The sequence below is a fragment of the Entelurus aequoreus genome, linkage group LG25 (assembly GCF_033978785.1).
Source record: "Entelurus aequoreus isolate RoL-2023_Sb linkage group LG25, RoL_Eaeq_v1.1, whole genome shotgun sequence".
Lineage (NCBI taxonomy): Eukaryota > Metazoa > Chordata > Actinopteri > Syngnathiformes > Syngnathidae > Entelurus > Entelurus aequoreus.
Genome location: NC_084755.1, coordinates 40761299 through 40778798, shown reverse-complemented (window position 1 = coordinate 40778798; position 17500 = coordinate 40761299). Strand labels below are relative to the sequence as shown.

Sequence of the window (17500 nt, the reverse complement as noted above, 5' to 3'; positions counted from 1 at the left end):
ACTGAGTATGTCCTCGTGAACTCACCCACGATCTGCCCTCGGACTGTGTCGCTGTCGTTTGGACTCAGCTTGTTCAAGTCTAGCCTCTGGTCTGTGAAGGGAAGACACATGCAAAGACAAAGGAAAAACAAATTGAGCAAACAGGAAATGAGAGCGGAGCAGGAATGATCAGATGGGAGAAGAGAGGACTCGTCAGTTCCAGGAACCTACAGTACATGTAAACATCAGAGAGTAAACAAGTGCGACTCAGGCTTTGTTTACACTGGACACCAAATCTGATCTTTTTGTTCCCGTATCGGCACCGGCGTCTTGGTGATCAAAGTCTTTTTTTTGGCGACCAAATTTTCAGTGCATCACTAGTCAATAGTGCGCAAATATATATATATATATATATACATATATATATATATATATATACATATATATATATATATATATATATATATATATATATATATATATATATATATATATATATATATATATATATATATATATATATATATATATATATATATATATATATATATATATATATATATATATATATATCAGTGTTTCCCATAAACTGCCAGGATACCTGTGGCGGTGGGGGCGTGGCTATGGGCGTGGTCACCATGACATCATCGAGTAATTTGCATAATTTACTACAATGATATGATTTTCTCTAAAAAGGCTCAAAAAATGTATACTTACTAATTAATAATGACAGTTTTGTTTTAAACGTCCATCCATCCATTTTACAATATAATTACAACACTTTATGTACATATTTATATACAGATTTGAACAATAAGTTATTCACTGAAATATATTTATTAATTGTGGTTCTTACAAAAAATATATCTTATAAAATACAAAAGCTAAAATGTCTCTTAAAGCTCTGCCCCTTTATTTAGTGCATACTAAATAATTTAACTTTAGCCTACTACTACAAGCATATTATTTACCAGCAACATAAAGTGAAACAGAGGCAGAGGTGTCCTGCCACAGTCAGTAACAAATAAACAGACAACAGTAATGGTCAAATACAAATAAGGCAACAGGAGAAGTATCCTACACTTCTCTTTTGTAAAGTAAATCTGAACAGCCTATATGGGCATCTACATCAACTATATGATTTGCCTGAGAAGCTGGACAGGACAAAAAAATAAAAAAATAAAAAAAATAATAAAAAAATAAAAAAACAATTTTGATAAATGAATGTGTGGGAAACAATGTATATATATACACACACACACACACACACACACACACACACACACACACACACACACACACACACACACACACACACACACACACACACACACACACACACACACACACACATTGTGGCAGGCTGAAATAGAGAGTATATTATTCTATAACATATTCTGGTTGATAGTACTCAATTAAAGAATGTTTAACCAGCTGAATATTGTATTTTATTAATAAATACATTTTCATGCAGCAATATAAATATCACTAACTTGTAAAACATGTAATGTACAAAATATAAGTATTTTTCCAGGTAGAAATATCACAGATTACATTCCCAAACATCTTTGCCCATCAAACCATGATCGTAACAATCCAAATTCTGTGTGAATAATGCGTGAAACTGGTATGTTAACATGGTGTGGCTCCTCTCCGTTGTATGCGAGTGCTCCTAGAGCAGTAATACAAATTCTGTATTCCTACAAAATCTGGCAAGACAACACACTGCAGGTCTTTTTTTTTATTGTCTAAAAGTTTGTTATTTTTGTGTTGAGCTGTTTAAAAACATTCCATGAAAGCAAACTAATTGTCCAGTCATAGTTTTATAAACTTGAAATTATCGGTATAAGGCACAGGTGTCAAACTCAAGGCCCGAGGGCCAGATGTGGCCCGCCACTTCATTTTATTTGGCCCTCTGGAAATAATATGTATCAATAAAATACTGTAACTTTTCTTACTAAATGTATTCTTTCTTTATATTTTGGGAGAAAAAAAATTTATGTACTCAAAGTAATCGCAAATATTGTTAAATTAAATATTGTCTAATTATGCAAAAATATATGACCAAACATTCAAACCATTTTTAAATAGAAATAAATACTAATAATAATGATTTCAAAGCAAGTTATCCATCATAATGTGCAATGTAAAAGTAGCAATAGATTTCATGGTCAAATTGTGAAATTTACTGAGGTTTTTACAGCATTTTTCTCTAAATGAAAAAAATTTTTTTTTTACTGTAATAAACTGTTTTTCTTTATACAGTAATATACACTACATTGTGAGGTGAAATTACTGCAACTTACCATATTATTTATACATTTTAGCATACTTGCCAACCTTGAGACCTCCAATATCGGGAGGTGGGGGTAGGGGGTGCGTGGTGTGGGGGCGTGGTTATTTACAGCTAAAATTCACCAACTCGAGTATTTCATATATATATATATATATACATTACTTGACTTTCAGTGAATTCTAGCTATATATATATATATATATATATATATATATATATATATATATATATATATATATATATATATATATATATATATATATATATGTGGGAAAAAAATCACAAGACTATTTCATCTCTACAGGCCTGTTTCATGAGGTGTTTCCTCAATCCTCAGGAGATTTTTATCTCCTGAGGGTTGAGGAAACCCCTCATGAAACAGGCCTGTAGAGATGAAATAGTCTTGTGATTTTTTCCCACACATACATATTACGCTCTACCACGGTATCGAGCACTATTTTTTGGATAATCTAATTAAGACATATATATATATATATATATATATATATATATATATATATACATATATATATATATATATACATATATATATGTATATATATATATATATATATATATATATATATATATACATATATATATATATATATACATATATATATATATATATACATATATATATATATATACATATATATATATATATATACATATATATATATATATATATATATATATATATATATATATATATATATATATATATATATATATATATATATATATATATATATATATATATATATATTTATTTTATTTACATAAAATAAATACTTCAATTTCAGTGTTCCAATGGCTATCCATTAGATGGCAGTATTGTCCTGTTTAACTTCTCCGTTCATGATGAGTATATCATTTCGGCCACCGTGTTCAATGGAGAAGTCTGTTCTACATATTTACAGGCAACATACACCTTCCGCTTCGAACTGTCCTGGATGAACTGAAATTCTTGTTTCCATTCGTTTGAATTCGTTCGGCAAGCTGTTTATATTGTGGGAAAGCGGACGTGAGAACAGGCTGTCCCCACTCAGTCTCAGGTCCGCATTGAGCTGGAGGGGGCGTGGCCTCCAGCTCCGGCTGAATACCGGGAGTTTGTCGGGAGAACATCTCTGCCGGGAGGTTGTCGGGAGAGGCGCTGAATACCGGGATTCTCCCGCTAAAAACGGGAGGGTTGGCAAGTATGCATTTTAGTTTAAAAAAATGTACAAATAAAATGCATTAAAAATGGTGTAATAATAGTATTCACTGTTAGAAGCGGCTCTATGGGGCCAAACATAACTGCCATGTGGCCCCTCAGTGAAAACCACTTTGACACCTTCGGTGTAAATTACACTTATGAAAAAATTATATAATATCTGAGATTAATCGCGATTCATTTCAATTTATCAATGAACAAATGCAATTAATTGCGATTACATATTCCAATAGTTTGATAGCCCTAATGTTTCACATTGATAAGGAATATTGCCATTCTAACAACATACTCCTTATGTGCCTCACATCCATCTGCAGGCCACATATGGGGGGGGTCTAAAAACAGACGCTGGGGTCTCTGCGAGGTCCACAGGCAGTAAAATCCGACTTCAGTTCAAATGCAAAGGTCAAACATTTGACAAATGTCAGTACAAAGCCTGCACTCTTCTGCTCCGACTTAACATGGACACAAACTCCTGCCAAGTCTGGAAACGCTTTGTCTGAACTTCTTAAAAGACTGCAATTTGAGAGCGAGAGAGAGAAAAAAAAAAAGTCCATGTTGCCAGCAGTCAGACATGAAAATGGCCACTATCTGTTGTCTGGGTGTCATGCAGATCAGCCTGTCTAGACTAAACAAGGAGCAAAGCAGGCGATGGTCAGACTAGTACAAGGCTGGCAGGAGGTCAGCAGCCACGAACATCAAACACACATCATGTCTGCAGGAACACATTTGTGGACTGCATCTTAAATACAAACAAGACAAGATGTACTGTACACAACCCTGTGCTATTACACTAGAATCTACACAACCCAACACCAGTCAGGTTGTCACGTTGTGTAAATGGTCAATAAAAAGAGAATACAACAAATCCTTTTCAACTTATATTCAATTGAATAGACTGCAAAGACAAGATATTTCATGTTCACACTGAGAAACTTTGGTATTTTTTGCAAATATTAGCTCATTTGGAATTTGATGCCTGCAACATGTTTCAAAAAAGCTGGCACAGGTGGCAAAAAAGAGTGAGAAAGTTGAGGAATGCTCATCAAAGACTTATTTGGAACATCCCACAGGTGAACAGGCTAATTGGGAACAGGTGGGTGCCATGATTGGAGCTTCCATGAAATGCTCAGTCGTTCACAAACAAGGACGGGGCGAGGGTCACCACTTTGTCAACAAATGCCTGAGCTAATTGTTGAAGAACAACATTTCTCAACAAGGAATTTAGGGATTTCACCATCTACGCTCCGTAATATCATCAAAAGGTTCAGACAATCTGGAGAAATCACTGCAGGTAAGCCATGATATTACACACCTTGGATCCCTCAGGCGGTACGGCATCAAAAAGCAACATCAGTGTGTAAAGGATATCACCACATGGGCTCAGGAAGACTTCAAGAAAACCGCTGTCAGTAACTACAGTTGGTCACTACATCTGTAAGTGCAAGTTAAAACTCTACTATGCAAAGCCAAAGCCATTTATCAACAACACCCAAAAACGCTTTGCTGGGCCCGAGTTCATCTTTGAGGAGCATCCCTCAACTTTCTCCGTCAAAAGGTTCAGAGAATCTGGAGAAATCACTGCAGGTAAGCCATGATATTACCGACTTTGGATCCCTCAGGCGGTACTGCATCAAAAAGCCGCATCAGTGTGTAAAGGATATCACCACATGGGCTCAGGAAGACTTCAGAAAAGCACTGTCAGTAACTACAGTTGGTCGCTACATCTGTAAGTGCAAGTTAAAACTCTACTATGCAAAGCCAAAGCCATTTATCAACAACACCCAGAAACACTTTGCTGGGCCCGAGTTCATCTTTAAGGAGCATCCCTCAACTTTCTCCATCAAAAGGTTCAGAGAATCTGGAGAAATCAATGAACATAAGCCATGATATTACGGACTTTGGATCCCTCAGGCGGTACTGCATCAAAAAGCCACATCAGTGTGTAAAGGATATCACCACATGGGCTCAGGAAGACTTCAGAAAAGCACTGTCAGTAACTACAGTTGGTCGCTACATCTGTAAGTGCAAGTTAAAACTCTACTATGCAAAGCCAAAGCCATTTATCAACAACACCCAGAAACACTTTGCTGGGCCCGAGTTCATCTTTAAGGAGCATCCCTCAACTTTCTCCATCAAAAGGTTCAGAGAATCTGGAGAAATCAATGAACATAAGCCATGATATTACGGACTTTGGATCCCTCAGGCGGTACTGCATCAAAAAGCCACATCAGTGTGTAAAGGATATCACCACATGGGCTCAGGAAGACTTCAGAAAAGCACTGTCAGTAACTACAGTTGGTCGCTACATCTGTAAGTGCAAGTTAAAACTCTACTATGCAAAGCCAAAGCCATTTATCAACAACACCCAGAAACACTTTGCTGGGCCCGAGTTCATCTTTAAGGAGCATCCCTCAACTTTCTCCATCAAAAGGTTCAGAGAATCTGGAGAAATCAATGAACATAAGCCATGATATTACGGACTTTGGATCCCTCAGGCGGTACTGCATCAAAAAGCCACATCAGTGTGTAAAGGATATCACCACATGGGCTCAGGAAGACTTCAGAAAAGCACTGTCAGTAACTACAGTTGGTCGCTACATCTGTAAGTGCAAGTTAAAACTCTACTATGCAAAGCCAAAGCCCTCTCCCCTCAGGCAGGAGACTACGGTCCATCCAGACCCACACCTCCCGCCACCTGAACAGTTTTTCCCCCTCGGCCATCAGGCACATGAACAATAACAAGATCTGATAGCTCAGTTGCAGCTCATGTTATTCTATTCTGTGTTGTATGTGTTTAATGTTGCACCATAGCACCAAGTAAAATTCCTAGTTTGTGAACCCGTTCTTAAAAAACAATGGCAATAAAAACTATTCTGATTCTGATTTATCAACAACACCCAGAAACACTTCGCTAGGCCCGAGCTCATCTAAGATGGACTGATGCAAAGTGGAAAAGTCTTCTGTAGTCTGACGAGTGCATATTTTAAATACCGGTAGTTTTTGGAAATAGTTTATCTCAGTGTGAACATGAAATATCTTGTCTTTGCAGTCTATTCAATTGAATATAAGTTGAAAAGGATTTGTTGTATTCTCTTTTTATTTACCATTTACACAACCTGACAACTTCACTGCTTCTGGCTTTTGTAAAAGACACTCTACAATTACCCTAAATTCCGGACTATAAGCCGCTTCTTTTTTCCAATTTTCCCATCGTTCGTCATATTGTAAGTTTTACAATATAACTAAAACAATTCTTACTTCCTAAAGTGTCCCATGTGTAATGTCTGTAGGAGTGTTTTCATGCATATTTGTACCTGCTGTCATAATGCAATCAAACTAGCGTCATTAGCATTAGCTAATATGCTAACACCTTTACGAGTATCTTTGTAAATTCCGGACTATAAGCCGCTGCTTTTTCCCTCTGTTTTGAACCCTGTGGCTTATAAAACGGTGTGGCTAATTTATGGATGATTATTTGCTGAAAGTCATAATGCAAAACCAAAACAACAAAAACTGAATAGGTGTGTTATTGTTTGTGCTATGGCGCCATCTTTTGGACGCGTTTGCTCACTGCAGTGCTGCATTGCCCTTCTGTTTCGACTCGTGCTTTCAAGCCGTCCATAGCGTTTCTACTCGTATGGATTCTTCATTAATCATACTGTAAGTTTTACAATATAACTAAAACCATTCTTACTTCCTAAAGTGTCCCATGTGTAATGTCTGTAGGAGTGTTTTCATGCATATTTGTACCTGCTGTCATAATGTAATCAAACTAGCGTCATTAGCATTAGCTAATATGCTAACACGTTTACGAGTGTCTTTGTTACCAGCGTAAATTCCAGACTATAAGCTGCTATTTTTTCCCCCTTGGCTTTGAACCCTGCGGCTTACAAAATGGTGTGGCTAATTTATGGATTTTTCTCAAGTAAGTAAACAGTTTAAAAACAACAAGCAAATGCACTGAAAAGGTGTGTTATTGTTTGTGCTATAGCGCCATCTTTTGATTGACCTCGCTCACTGCAGTGCTGTATTGCCCTTCTGTTTAGACTGAGCTACGAACCAACCGGAAGTACAGTTGCCGGTTGGTCTTCTCGCCGTCCATAGCGTTCCTACTTGAACGGATTCGTCCTTCATCACTCCAGGCGACGTTTGTAAGTTTTACAATATAACTAAAACTATTCATACTTACTAAAGTGTCCCATGTGTGATGTCTGTAGGAGTGTTTTCATGCATGTTTGTGAAGTGAAGTGAATTATATTTATATAGCGCTTTTTCTCTAGTGACTCAAAGCGCTTTACATAGTGAAAGCCATTATCTAAGTTGCATTTAAAGCAGTGTGGGTGGCACTGGGAGCAGGTGGGTAAAGTGTCTTGCCCAAGGACACGACGGCAGTGACTAGGATGGCGGAAGCTGGGACCGAACCTGGAACCCTCAAGTTGCTGGCACGGCCACTCTACCAACCGAGCTATGGTAATGTAATGAAGCAAACGTCGTTAAGATTAGCTAATATGCAAACAGGCTTGACATTATTTTTGTATTGTTTCACTTTCACAAATTCCTCAGTAAATTCACCAAAACGTCACCGTGGAGTAATTGAGTCTGTTTAGCTGATTGGAGAGCTAGCTTGCACAGCTAGTGGGTCCATGACCATGACTTCTGTTTTGTTTAATCAGCCGTTTTACTGCCTTGTTACAGACACAGTTTGAAAACAATTAAGGGATGTAAATAAAGATTTACAGAATATTTCCATGTAAAAATATGCCTTTCTCCTAAAATGTAGTGGGTGTGGCTTATACACCGGTGCCATCTATAATCGGGAAAATAGGGTATATACAAACGTGGATGCGGTGGACAAAGCTACCACTTCAGGACTGACTAATACACAAAGGAGAGGACAGACATGCAGTGAATACACAAGGAGTGTAAAGTTTGCATGAAATGAGGGGTTGTCTAGATCAGCAGACAGATATGGAGGGAGGCTGCTCCCCAAAGGCGCTCGCTTGTTCGCTCCCTGGCGGCGTGGAGACTTGCCAGTCTGTGGAGGAAACCATGGAGGGGAACTGAGGGGTGAGGAGGAGGCCAGCAGTGGCAAAGCACTCACAGCTGTGGCCAAAAAGCCCTCAGGTTTCCTGTGTCACTCCAAGAAAGCGTTGCAGGGACTTCTAAGAAAGGCTTTGGGACAGCCCTGTCTTTGTCAAAAAGCAGGTAGCAGGTAGGGGGGGGGGGGGGGGGGGGCAGTGTCGCCCACGGGGCTGCCTAGCAACTGCAAGGTTCTCCCTCACATCCTCAAAGTATTTTTTTATTTTTACATTTGCACTTTTAGACATGTTTGTAATTGTGTTTATTGAAGACCGATATTCTACAACACAAATACAACGTTCAAACAACGTTTATTTGTGTTGTGGAATATTGGTGAGAAAATGACCAAAATTCAATGGTCAAATCAACGTCACAACCTGACATTGATTAAACGTTGTCAAAAAGCATGTTGTTTCAATGTTGTATTTATGTTGTAGAATATTGGTTGGGAAATGACTAAAATTTCAATGGTTAAATCAACGTCACAACCTGACATTTTTTTTCATTGAATAAACGTCGTCAAAAAGCATGTTGTTTCAACGTTGTGTTTGTGTTGTACAATATTGGTTAGAAAATGACCAAAATTCAATGTCAAATCAACGTCACAACCTGACATTGAATAAACATCAAAAAGTATGTTGTTTCAGCGTTGTGTTTGTGTTGTAGATTATAGGTTAGAAAATAACCAAATTTCAATGGTCAAATCAACGTCACAACCTGACATTGATTAAATGTTGTCAAAAAGCATGTTGTTTCAACGCTGTGTTTGTGTGATAGAATATTGGTGAGAAAATGACACAAATTCAATGTCAAATCAACGTCACAACCTGACATTTTTTTTCTTCATTGAATAAACGTTGTCAAAAAGCATGTTGTTTCAACGTTGTATTTGTGTGTGGAATATTGGTTAGAAAATGACACAAATTCAATGTCAAATCAACGTCACAACCTGACATTGAATAAACGTTGTCAAAAACCATGTTGTTTCAATGTTGTGTTTGTGTTGTGGAGTATTGGTTGGTAAATGACCAAATTTCAATGTTAAATCAACGTCACAACCTGACATTGATTAAACCGTCGTCAAAAAGCATGTTGTTTCAATGTTGTATTTGTGTTGTAGAATATTGGTTGGGAAATGACCAAATTTCAATGTTAAATCAACGTCACAACCTGACATGGAATAAATGTCGTCAAAAAGCATGTTGTTTCAATGTTGTATTTGTGTTGTTGAATATTGGTCAGAAAGTAACCAAATTTCAATGGTCAAATCAACGTCACAACCTGACATTGAATAAACCTCAAAAAGCATGTTGTTTCAACGTTGTATTTGTGTTGTACCGTATTTTTCGGACTATAAGTGGCAGTTTTTTTCATAGTTTGGCCGGGGGTGCGACTTATACTCAGGAGCGACTTATGTGTGAAATGATGAACACATTAGCGTAAAATATCAAATAATATTATTTAGCTCATTCCTGTAAGAGACGAGCAAATGTCAGCAATTAGCATTCACACGTCAACCAATAAAAATTCGGCGGGGGCGGGTCATGGCAGAAGTGCATTGTGTGTCAACGCAGAAGTGCATTGTGGGTCATGGGATGCTACTACGTCCGTAGCTATAAAAATGGATCATTTCAACATTGGCTGTAACTTATAAAAACCGAGAAGGGCTGAACAAAAATGGCACCGAAAAGGAAATCATATACTGCAGATTACAAGCTGGACGTAGTGAAATATGCAGCAGGAAACGGCAAGAGGAAGCGGCGCATACCTTTGGAGTTGGCAGAGTTGTTTAGAAGCGACACCGAGGAAGAAGATTTCATGGGATTTAGCGATTAGGAGTGACAGATTGTTTGGTAAACGTATAGCATGTTCTATATGTTATAGTTATTTGAATGACTCTTACCATAATATGTTACGTTAACATACCAGTTGGTTATTTATGCCTCATATAACGTCAGTGTTTCCCACACATTCATTTATTTGTGGCGGCCTGCCACGAAAGAATTTCGTCTGCCACAAATAAAAATTAAAAAAAAAAAATATATATATATATATATATATTTTTTGTCCTGTCCAGCTTCTCAGGCAAATCATATAGTAGATGTATATGCCCATATAGGCTGTTCAGATTTACTTTACAAAAGAGAAGTGTAGGATACTTCTCTTGTTGCCTTATTTGTATTTGACCACTACTGTTTTCTGTTTATTTGTTACTGACTGTGGCAGGACACCTCTGCCTCTGTTTCACTTTATGTTGCTGGTAAATAATATGGTTGTAGTAGTAGGCTAAAGTTAAATGATTTAGTATGCACTAATTAAAGGGGCAGAGCTTTAAGAGACATTTTAGCTTTTATATTTTATAAGATATATTTTTTGTAAGAACCACAATTAATAAATATATTTCAGTGAATAACTTATTGTTCAAATCTGTATATAAATATGTACATAAAGTGTTGTAATTATATTGTAAAATGGATGGATGGACGTTTAAAACAAAACTGTTATTATCAATTAGTAAGTATTAGGGATGATGTTTGATAAGAAATTATCGAGTTGGAGTCTATTATCGAATGCTCTTATCGAACCGATACCTTATCGATTCTCTTATGGAGTCCAGATAGGTTGTTGTAGATGGAAAAAAACACACAATATTTGGTTTAACAAAAGCTCACTTTTATTATATAAGAAAAAAATAAAATCTAATAAATAAATAAATAATGACTGTTACCCCCCTAATAAAATAAAATAAAATAAATAAATATTGACTGCTGTTACCCAAAGTATATTAAGTGGGATTTTTTCATAAAAACAAATCCATACAGTAACACAAAAACAAGCTGTCTCTGTGATCACTATAGGTGTATAAATAATAATATAGTGTTAAATAAAATCAGTCCCTTGGGCACAAAACTGGAAATAATACAGCTCTCCAAAAAGTGCACTTCTGCTGCTATTGGAACATAACTGTTTGTTATGATGCTTTGACATTTTTGCACTTTATTTCTTTATTGAAATAAAATTCTATGAAGAGAAAAGTTGTTTGCAAATGTGGTTACAATGCTAAAAAATGAAAAGTTAAATCTAAAAAAAGAAATACACTTTATTGAGTTAACATTATTTCTTTATGGGGGAAAAATGTTATGAGCTAGAGAATATAACAACTACACTACCCAGCATGCAACGGGAGTTACGAGCATGCGCGGTAGCCCCGAAAAGTGTTGCATGTTGCCACGCTGTGAAAGTAAACGTCAAGAACTCAGCCAACACGCCTCATCTGCATTATTTATAATTAGACAGACAACACATCTACAGTGTGATTTTGTTTTGTTTACAAGGAAAGAAAAACAAAAGTTCAAAAAGGGAGATATGTTGTATATATATATGTATGTGCTGCGGTTGTTTTAAGAACGTTGTGACAGCTGCCGTAAAGGAGGTGCGTTGCTAGCCTGGTTGCTATGTTTCCGGTTGGTGGTAAAGTGTTTGTCATGTGATTGTACCCTGCTCAAATCTCTCAGTAAAGTTATTCATTGGATTATACCTTTTGTTTTGAACTTTATTACACCTTGGAGCGCTTTTTCCCGTCCATTGTTTTCCTGCTTTCGCTATCTGCGCCTAATGACTGAGCTACGTGACGTCATTTCTTGTGATGTCCCACGGAGCATTTCTGGTCGGGACGGGATTCGTTCCGAGGGATTCGAATAAAGAATCAACTCTTTTCTTTACTATAGTGGTCTCGATAACGGGTACCGGTTCTCAAAAAGGGATTCGAGTCCGAGGACTCGGTTCTTTTCTTATCGAACAACCGGGAAAACCGGTTTCGAGTATCATCCCTAGTAAGTATACATTTTTTGAGCCTTTTTAGAGAAAATCCTATCATTGTAGTAAATTATGCAAATTACTCGATGATGTCATGGTGACCACGCCAGTAGCCACGCCCCCACCGCCACAGGTATCTTGGCAGTTTATGGGAAACACTGAACGTACACTTATTCAGCCTGTTGTTCACTATTCTTCATTTATTTTTAAATTGCCTTTCAAATGTCTATTCTTAGTGTTGGCTTTTATCAAATACATTTCCCCAAAAAATGCGACTTATACTCCAGTGCGACTTATATATGTTTTTTTCCTTCTTTATTATGCATTTTTGGCCGGTGCGACTTATACTCTGAAAAATACGGTAGAATATATGTTAGAAAGTAACCAAATTTCAATGTCAAATCAACGTCACAACCTGACATTGATTAAATGTTGTCAAAAAGCATGTTGTTTCAACGTTGTGTTTGAGTTGCTTAACGTGAGGACCTAATTCAACAAGTTGTCAAGGTAGTTTCAATGCCTGCTGGGAATGTCATGCTACAAAGCATAATGAAGGTCAGTAAGACTTACAGCCTGTGTCTTTAAGGCGGTTGATGGCGTTGGATAGAAGGCGGACACACCCCAGGAAGCCAGCACCTTGTTTCTTGTGGATCTTCTTGTGGTTCCACACACTGATGGTGATGGAGTCGGACTTTCCAATGTATCTGAGGAGGGAGATGGAATTAGATCAACAATTTTCTGCTGCACACAAACAACTAAATCCTTTCAGCTTTTTGAATGATTGATTCAAAAAGACACATCAGTCCCTGGTGCCATAGGGCCGTGGACTTGGGTGGGCTCACTCCTGTTGCATCCCACTGTAATTATAACAGCAGGGACCAAAAGGGATATGAAACAATGTTCTGTGAATAAGACGTCTGGACGTTTTGACTGGCTGCCAAATGCCTGTCTGGGTGCAATGTGAGGCTGGGCCAGACGGACGTGGCAGGAGGGAAGTACTATAAATTCCTGGTCATCTGCAACACCCTCCATAGAATACCATTCATTAGTCTGGCATACCGCTAATGTCTAAAATACGTGTCTAAACTTTCATACAATGTTTACATCAAATATGCTGAAACCAACACAAAGTAGGTCAATCCTGTAATGCTAAAAACATCTGAACACAACATCTTTGCTTTGTGATAGCTAACAAACAAATTAGTTGAACTACCAAAAAAAAAATCCAGATTATAAAAGGCGCTACTTTTTTCCAACGCTTTGCACTCTGCGGCTTCTAAAACGGTGCGGCTAATTTGTGGATGTTTCTTCGCTCACGGCTATGAAGCAAATAGTTTCCATAAAACATACACAAATACACTGGAAAGGTGTGTTTGCAAATACACTGGAAAGGTGTGTTCGCATCGGAGGAGTTCGCTCACTGCGGGTGCTGCTGGGTGAATGGCTACAGTGTTTAAAGTTCAAGTTAAAGTACCAATGATTGTCGCACACGTTTCCTGCTGTTTAAAGCTCTGAACCGGAAAGGAGAAGTGCCGTTTCGTCCTCTTATCGTCCATAACGTTTCTACTCGTATAGATTCTTCATTCGTCACTCCAAACAACGTTTGTAAGTTTTACAATATAACTAAAACAATTCTTACCTACTAAAGTGTCCCATGTGTGATGTCTGTAGGAGTGTTTTCATGTATATTTGTACGTGCCATTGTAATGTATTGAAGCTAGCGCCGTTAGCATTAGGCTAATATGCTAACACGTTTACAAGTGTCTGTGTTAGGATTATTAGTATTATTAGTATTATGGGCTCTGTACCGAGGATGTCGTTGTGGCTTGTACAGCCCTTTGAGACACTTGTGATTTAGGGCTATATAAATAAACATTGATTGATTGATTGATTAACTTACAACGACATTCTTTTTGTATTGTTTCACTTTCGTAAATTCACCAAAAACGTCACCGTGGAGTTATTGAGTCTGTTTAGCTGATTGAAGAGCTAGCTTCCGCAGCTAGTGGTATCTTCTGTTTTGTTTGAACAGCCGTTTTACTGCCGTGTTACAGACACCTTGTGGAAACAATTAAAGTAAGTAAATAAACATCTAGGAAATATTTCTGTGTAAATAACTCATTTCACAACCTATTTATCTGCAGCTTATAGTCAGTACCGTATTTTTCGGACCGTAGGGCGCACCGGATTAAAAGGTGCATTGCCAATGAGCGGGTCTATTATTTTCATACAAAAGGCGCACCAGATTATAAGGCGCATTAAAGGGGTCATACAGTATAATTATTATTTTCTAAATGTAAAAGCCTTCCTTGTGGTCTACATAACATGTAATGGTGGTTCTTTGCTCAAAATGTTGCGTAGATGATGTTTTACACATCATCTTCAACTCACTTTCTGACAGTCGCTTCAGGATGCGCCGTTTTGTGGGCGCTCTTATCTACGTGCCTCCACTTGGACAGCGTCTTCTCCCCGTCATCTTTGTTGTAGCGGTGTAGCGTGCAAGGACGGGAGTGGAAGAAGTGTCAAAAGATGGAGCTAACTGTTTTAATGACATTCAGACTTTACTTCAATCAATAACGGAGCAGCATCTTCTCATCCGTGGCTCACTAGTGCAACAACAACGCCCGAAATGTGTCCCGTGAAAAACCGTCCGACCGGAACGCTCTAATAACTAAAGTTCCTTGGGTGAATAATGTAAACTCACTACACCGGTATGTTTTAGTGCTTTCATGGTGAGTTTACTGACAGATATAAGTAAGAACTTTACACTACTTTATATTAGAAATGGCAACAGTGGAGGATGAATGTCACATAACAAGAAGATAGAGAAAAAGAAGTTTATTGACTACAAAGGCAGACACGCGCAAATTTTTCAGGACTTATGCAGATCCCAAATACAGATCAGCAGGTACCAGAAGGTAAGAAAAGTTGGTTTTGCATAATATTGCAAAACAAAACGCCAGATAACGTCTTACCTTATACACACAGCATAATAATACTCCTTTGTTGAAGCACAGTACAATCCATCAAGCGGTGTGGCTTCATAGCTTACCAAAGTCATACTAAAACATTTTGATGGATTTTTGAGCGCCCTGTATAATGTTCTATATTTTCAGTGGAACATATAACATGTTGCTGTTGTTTACTTGAGTCATATTGCAGTCTAGACGTACCTCTTATGTGTGACTGCCATCATATTGCAGTCTACACGTATCTCTTATGTGTGACTGCCATCAAATTGCAGTCTACACGTATCTCTTATGTGTGACTGCCATCATATTGCAGTCTACACGTATCTCTTATGTGTGACTGCCATCATATTGCAGTCTACACGTATCTCTTATGTGTGACTGCCATCATATTGCAGTCTACACGTATCTCTTATGTGTGACTGCCATCATATTGCAGTCTACACGTATCTCTTATGTGTGACTGCCATTATATTGCAGTCTACACGTACCTCTTATGTGTGACTGCCATCATATTGCAGTCTACATGTATCTCTTATGTGTGACTGCCATCATATTGCAGTCTACAAGTATCTCTTATGTGTGACTGCCATCATATTGCAGTCTACACGTATCTCTTATGTGTGACTGCCATCATATTGCTACACGTATCTCTTATGTGTGACTGCCATCATATTGCAGTCTACACGTATCTCTTATGTGTGACTGCCATTATATTGCAGTCTACACGTACCTCTTATGTGTGACTGCCATCATATTGCAGTCTACACGTATCTCTTATGTGTGACTGCCATCATATTGCTACACGTATCTCTTATGTGTGACTGCCATCATATTGCAGTCTACACGTATCTCTTATGTGTGACTGCCATTATATTGCAGTCTACACGTACCTCTTATGTGTGACTGCCATCATATTGCTACACGTATCTCTTATGTGTGACTGCCATCATATTGCAGTCTACACGTATCTCTTATGTGTGACTGCCATTATATTGCAGTCTACACGTACCTCTTATGTGTGACTGCCATCATATTGCAGTCTACACGTATCTCTTATGTGTGACTGCCATTATATTGCAGTCTACACGTACCTCTTATGTGTGACTGCTATCATATTGCAGTCTACACGTATCTCTTATGTGTGACTGCCATCATATTGCAGGCTACATGTATCTCTTCTATGTGACTGCCATCTACTGGTCACACTTATCATTACACCATGTACCAAATGAGGTCGGTAAGCACAACCAGAATGATGTTGTACATCAGGCGCACCGGGTTATAAGGCGCACTGTCGATTTCTGAGAAAACGAAAGGCTTTTAAGTGCGCCTTATAGTCAGGAAAATACAGTAATATATGAAGGGAAATATTTTTCTTCTAAAATTTAGTGGGTGCGGGTTATATACCGAATAATAGTCAGGAAAATAGGGTAATCTAACACCTTTTGAGATATTTGATTTCATCTGGAACACAGCTGGTGTAAAAGGTAATAAGGTTTTTTTATTTTAATTTAATTTAATTTTGTTTTATTATTTATCCATGCATTGTGCAACTTTATGTGCGCAACACATTATATTTGTTACTCCTTTTGAGTTTTTCATTGGCTTTTTCACTTTTGTTACGTAAAAATGTCGGTGGTTGCATCAGCTCTTTTATGTTTCCCCTTGGTAGTACCTTTTGATTGAAACCTCTTTGGGACTGCCAATGAGGGCTGTGACTTTTGTGCTTCTTTTATTACCTATTTTAATATGTCTTTGTGCACTTCTTTGTGGACTTTTTGAATCTGCACAGCAACCACATAGTTTCCCCATTGTGGGATGAATACAACTATCATGCTATTACTCATTTTCTTCAATAATATTATTGTTTGGTCAACTAAATCTTTTTAAGGGCTTTAGCAAACACAAAAACCTAGCATGTCTTGCAAGAAATGTGTTTATCACGACGGCCATATAGTGGAAGACGCACGGGTCGTCGGCCATCTTGGCTTTCACATCCCAAGGTTATAAATAATCCAGAGGTGTTTTGTTTTAGTCTTTAGAATGTATGGCGTGTCAATAAAAGATGAGCTGCAGACTGCAAACATGTGGGCCAAGAAAAAACTGTATGTTGAAATAAGGACGGCAGACCTCCATGAA

At 37.7% G+C, this 17500-nt stretch overlaps 1 protein-coding gene across 1 annotated transcript in view; it reads right to left on the bottom strand.

Moving 5' to 3' along the window:
• The window catches only part of smurf2 (SMAD specific E3 ubiquitin protein ligase 2), a 170662-nt gene that overhangs the window by 72364 nt on the left and 80798 nt on the right, over positions 1-17500 (bottom strand). Inside the window, exons 4-5 of the mRNA XM_062037071.1 lie at positions 12960-13093; positions 26-91 (exon numbers count right to left, since the gene is read on the bottom strand). Coding sequence (XP_061893055.1) covers positions 26-91; positions 12960-13093 — 200 coding nt within the window. The remainder of the gene's footprint in view (positions 1-25; positions 92-12959; positions 13094-17500) is intronic.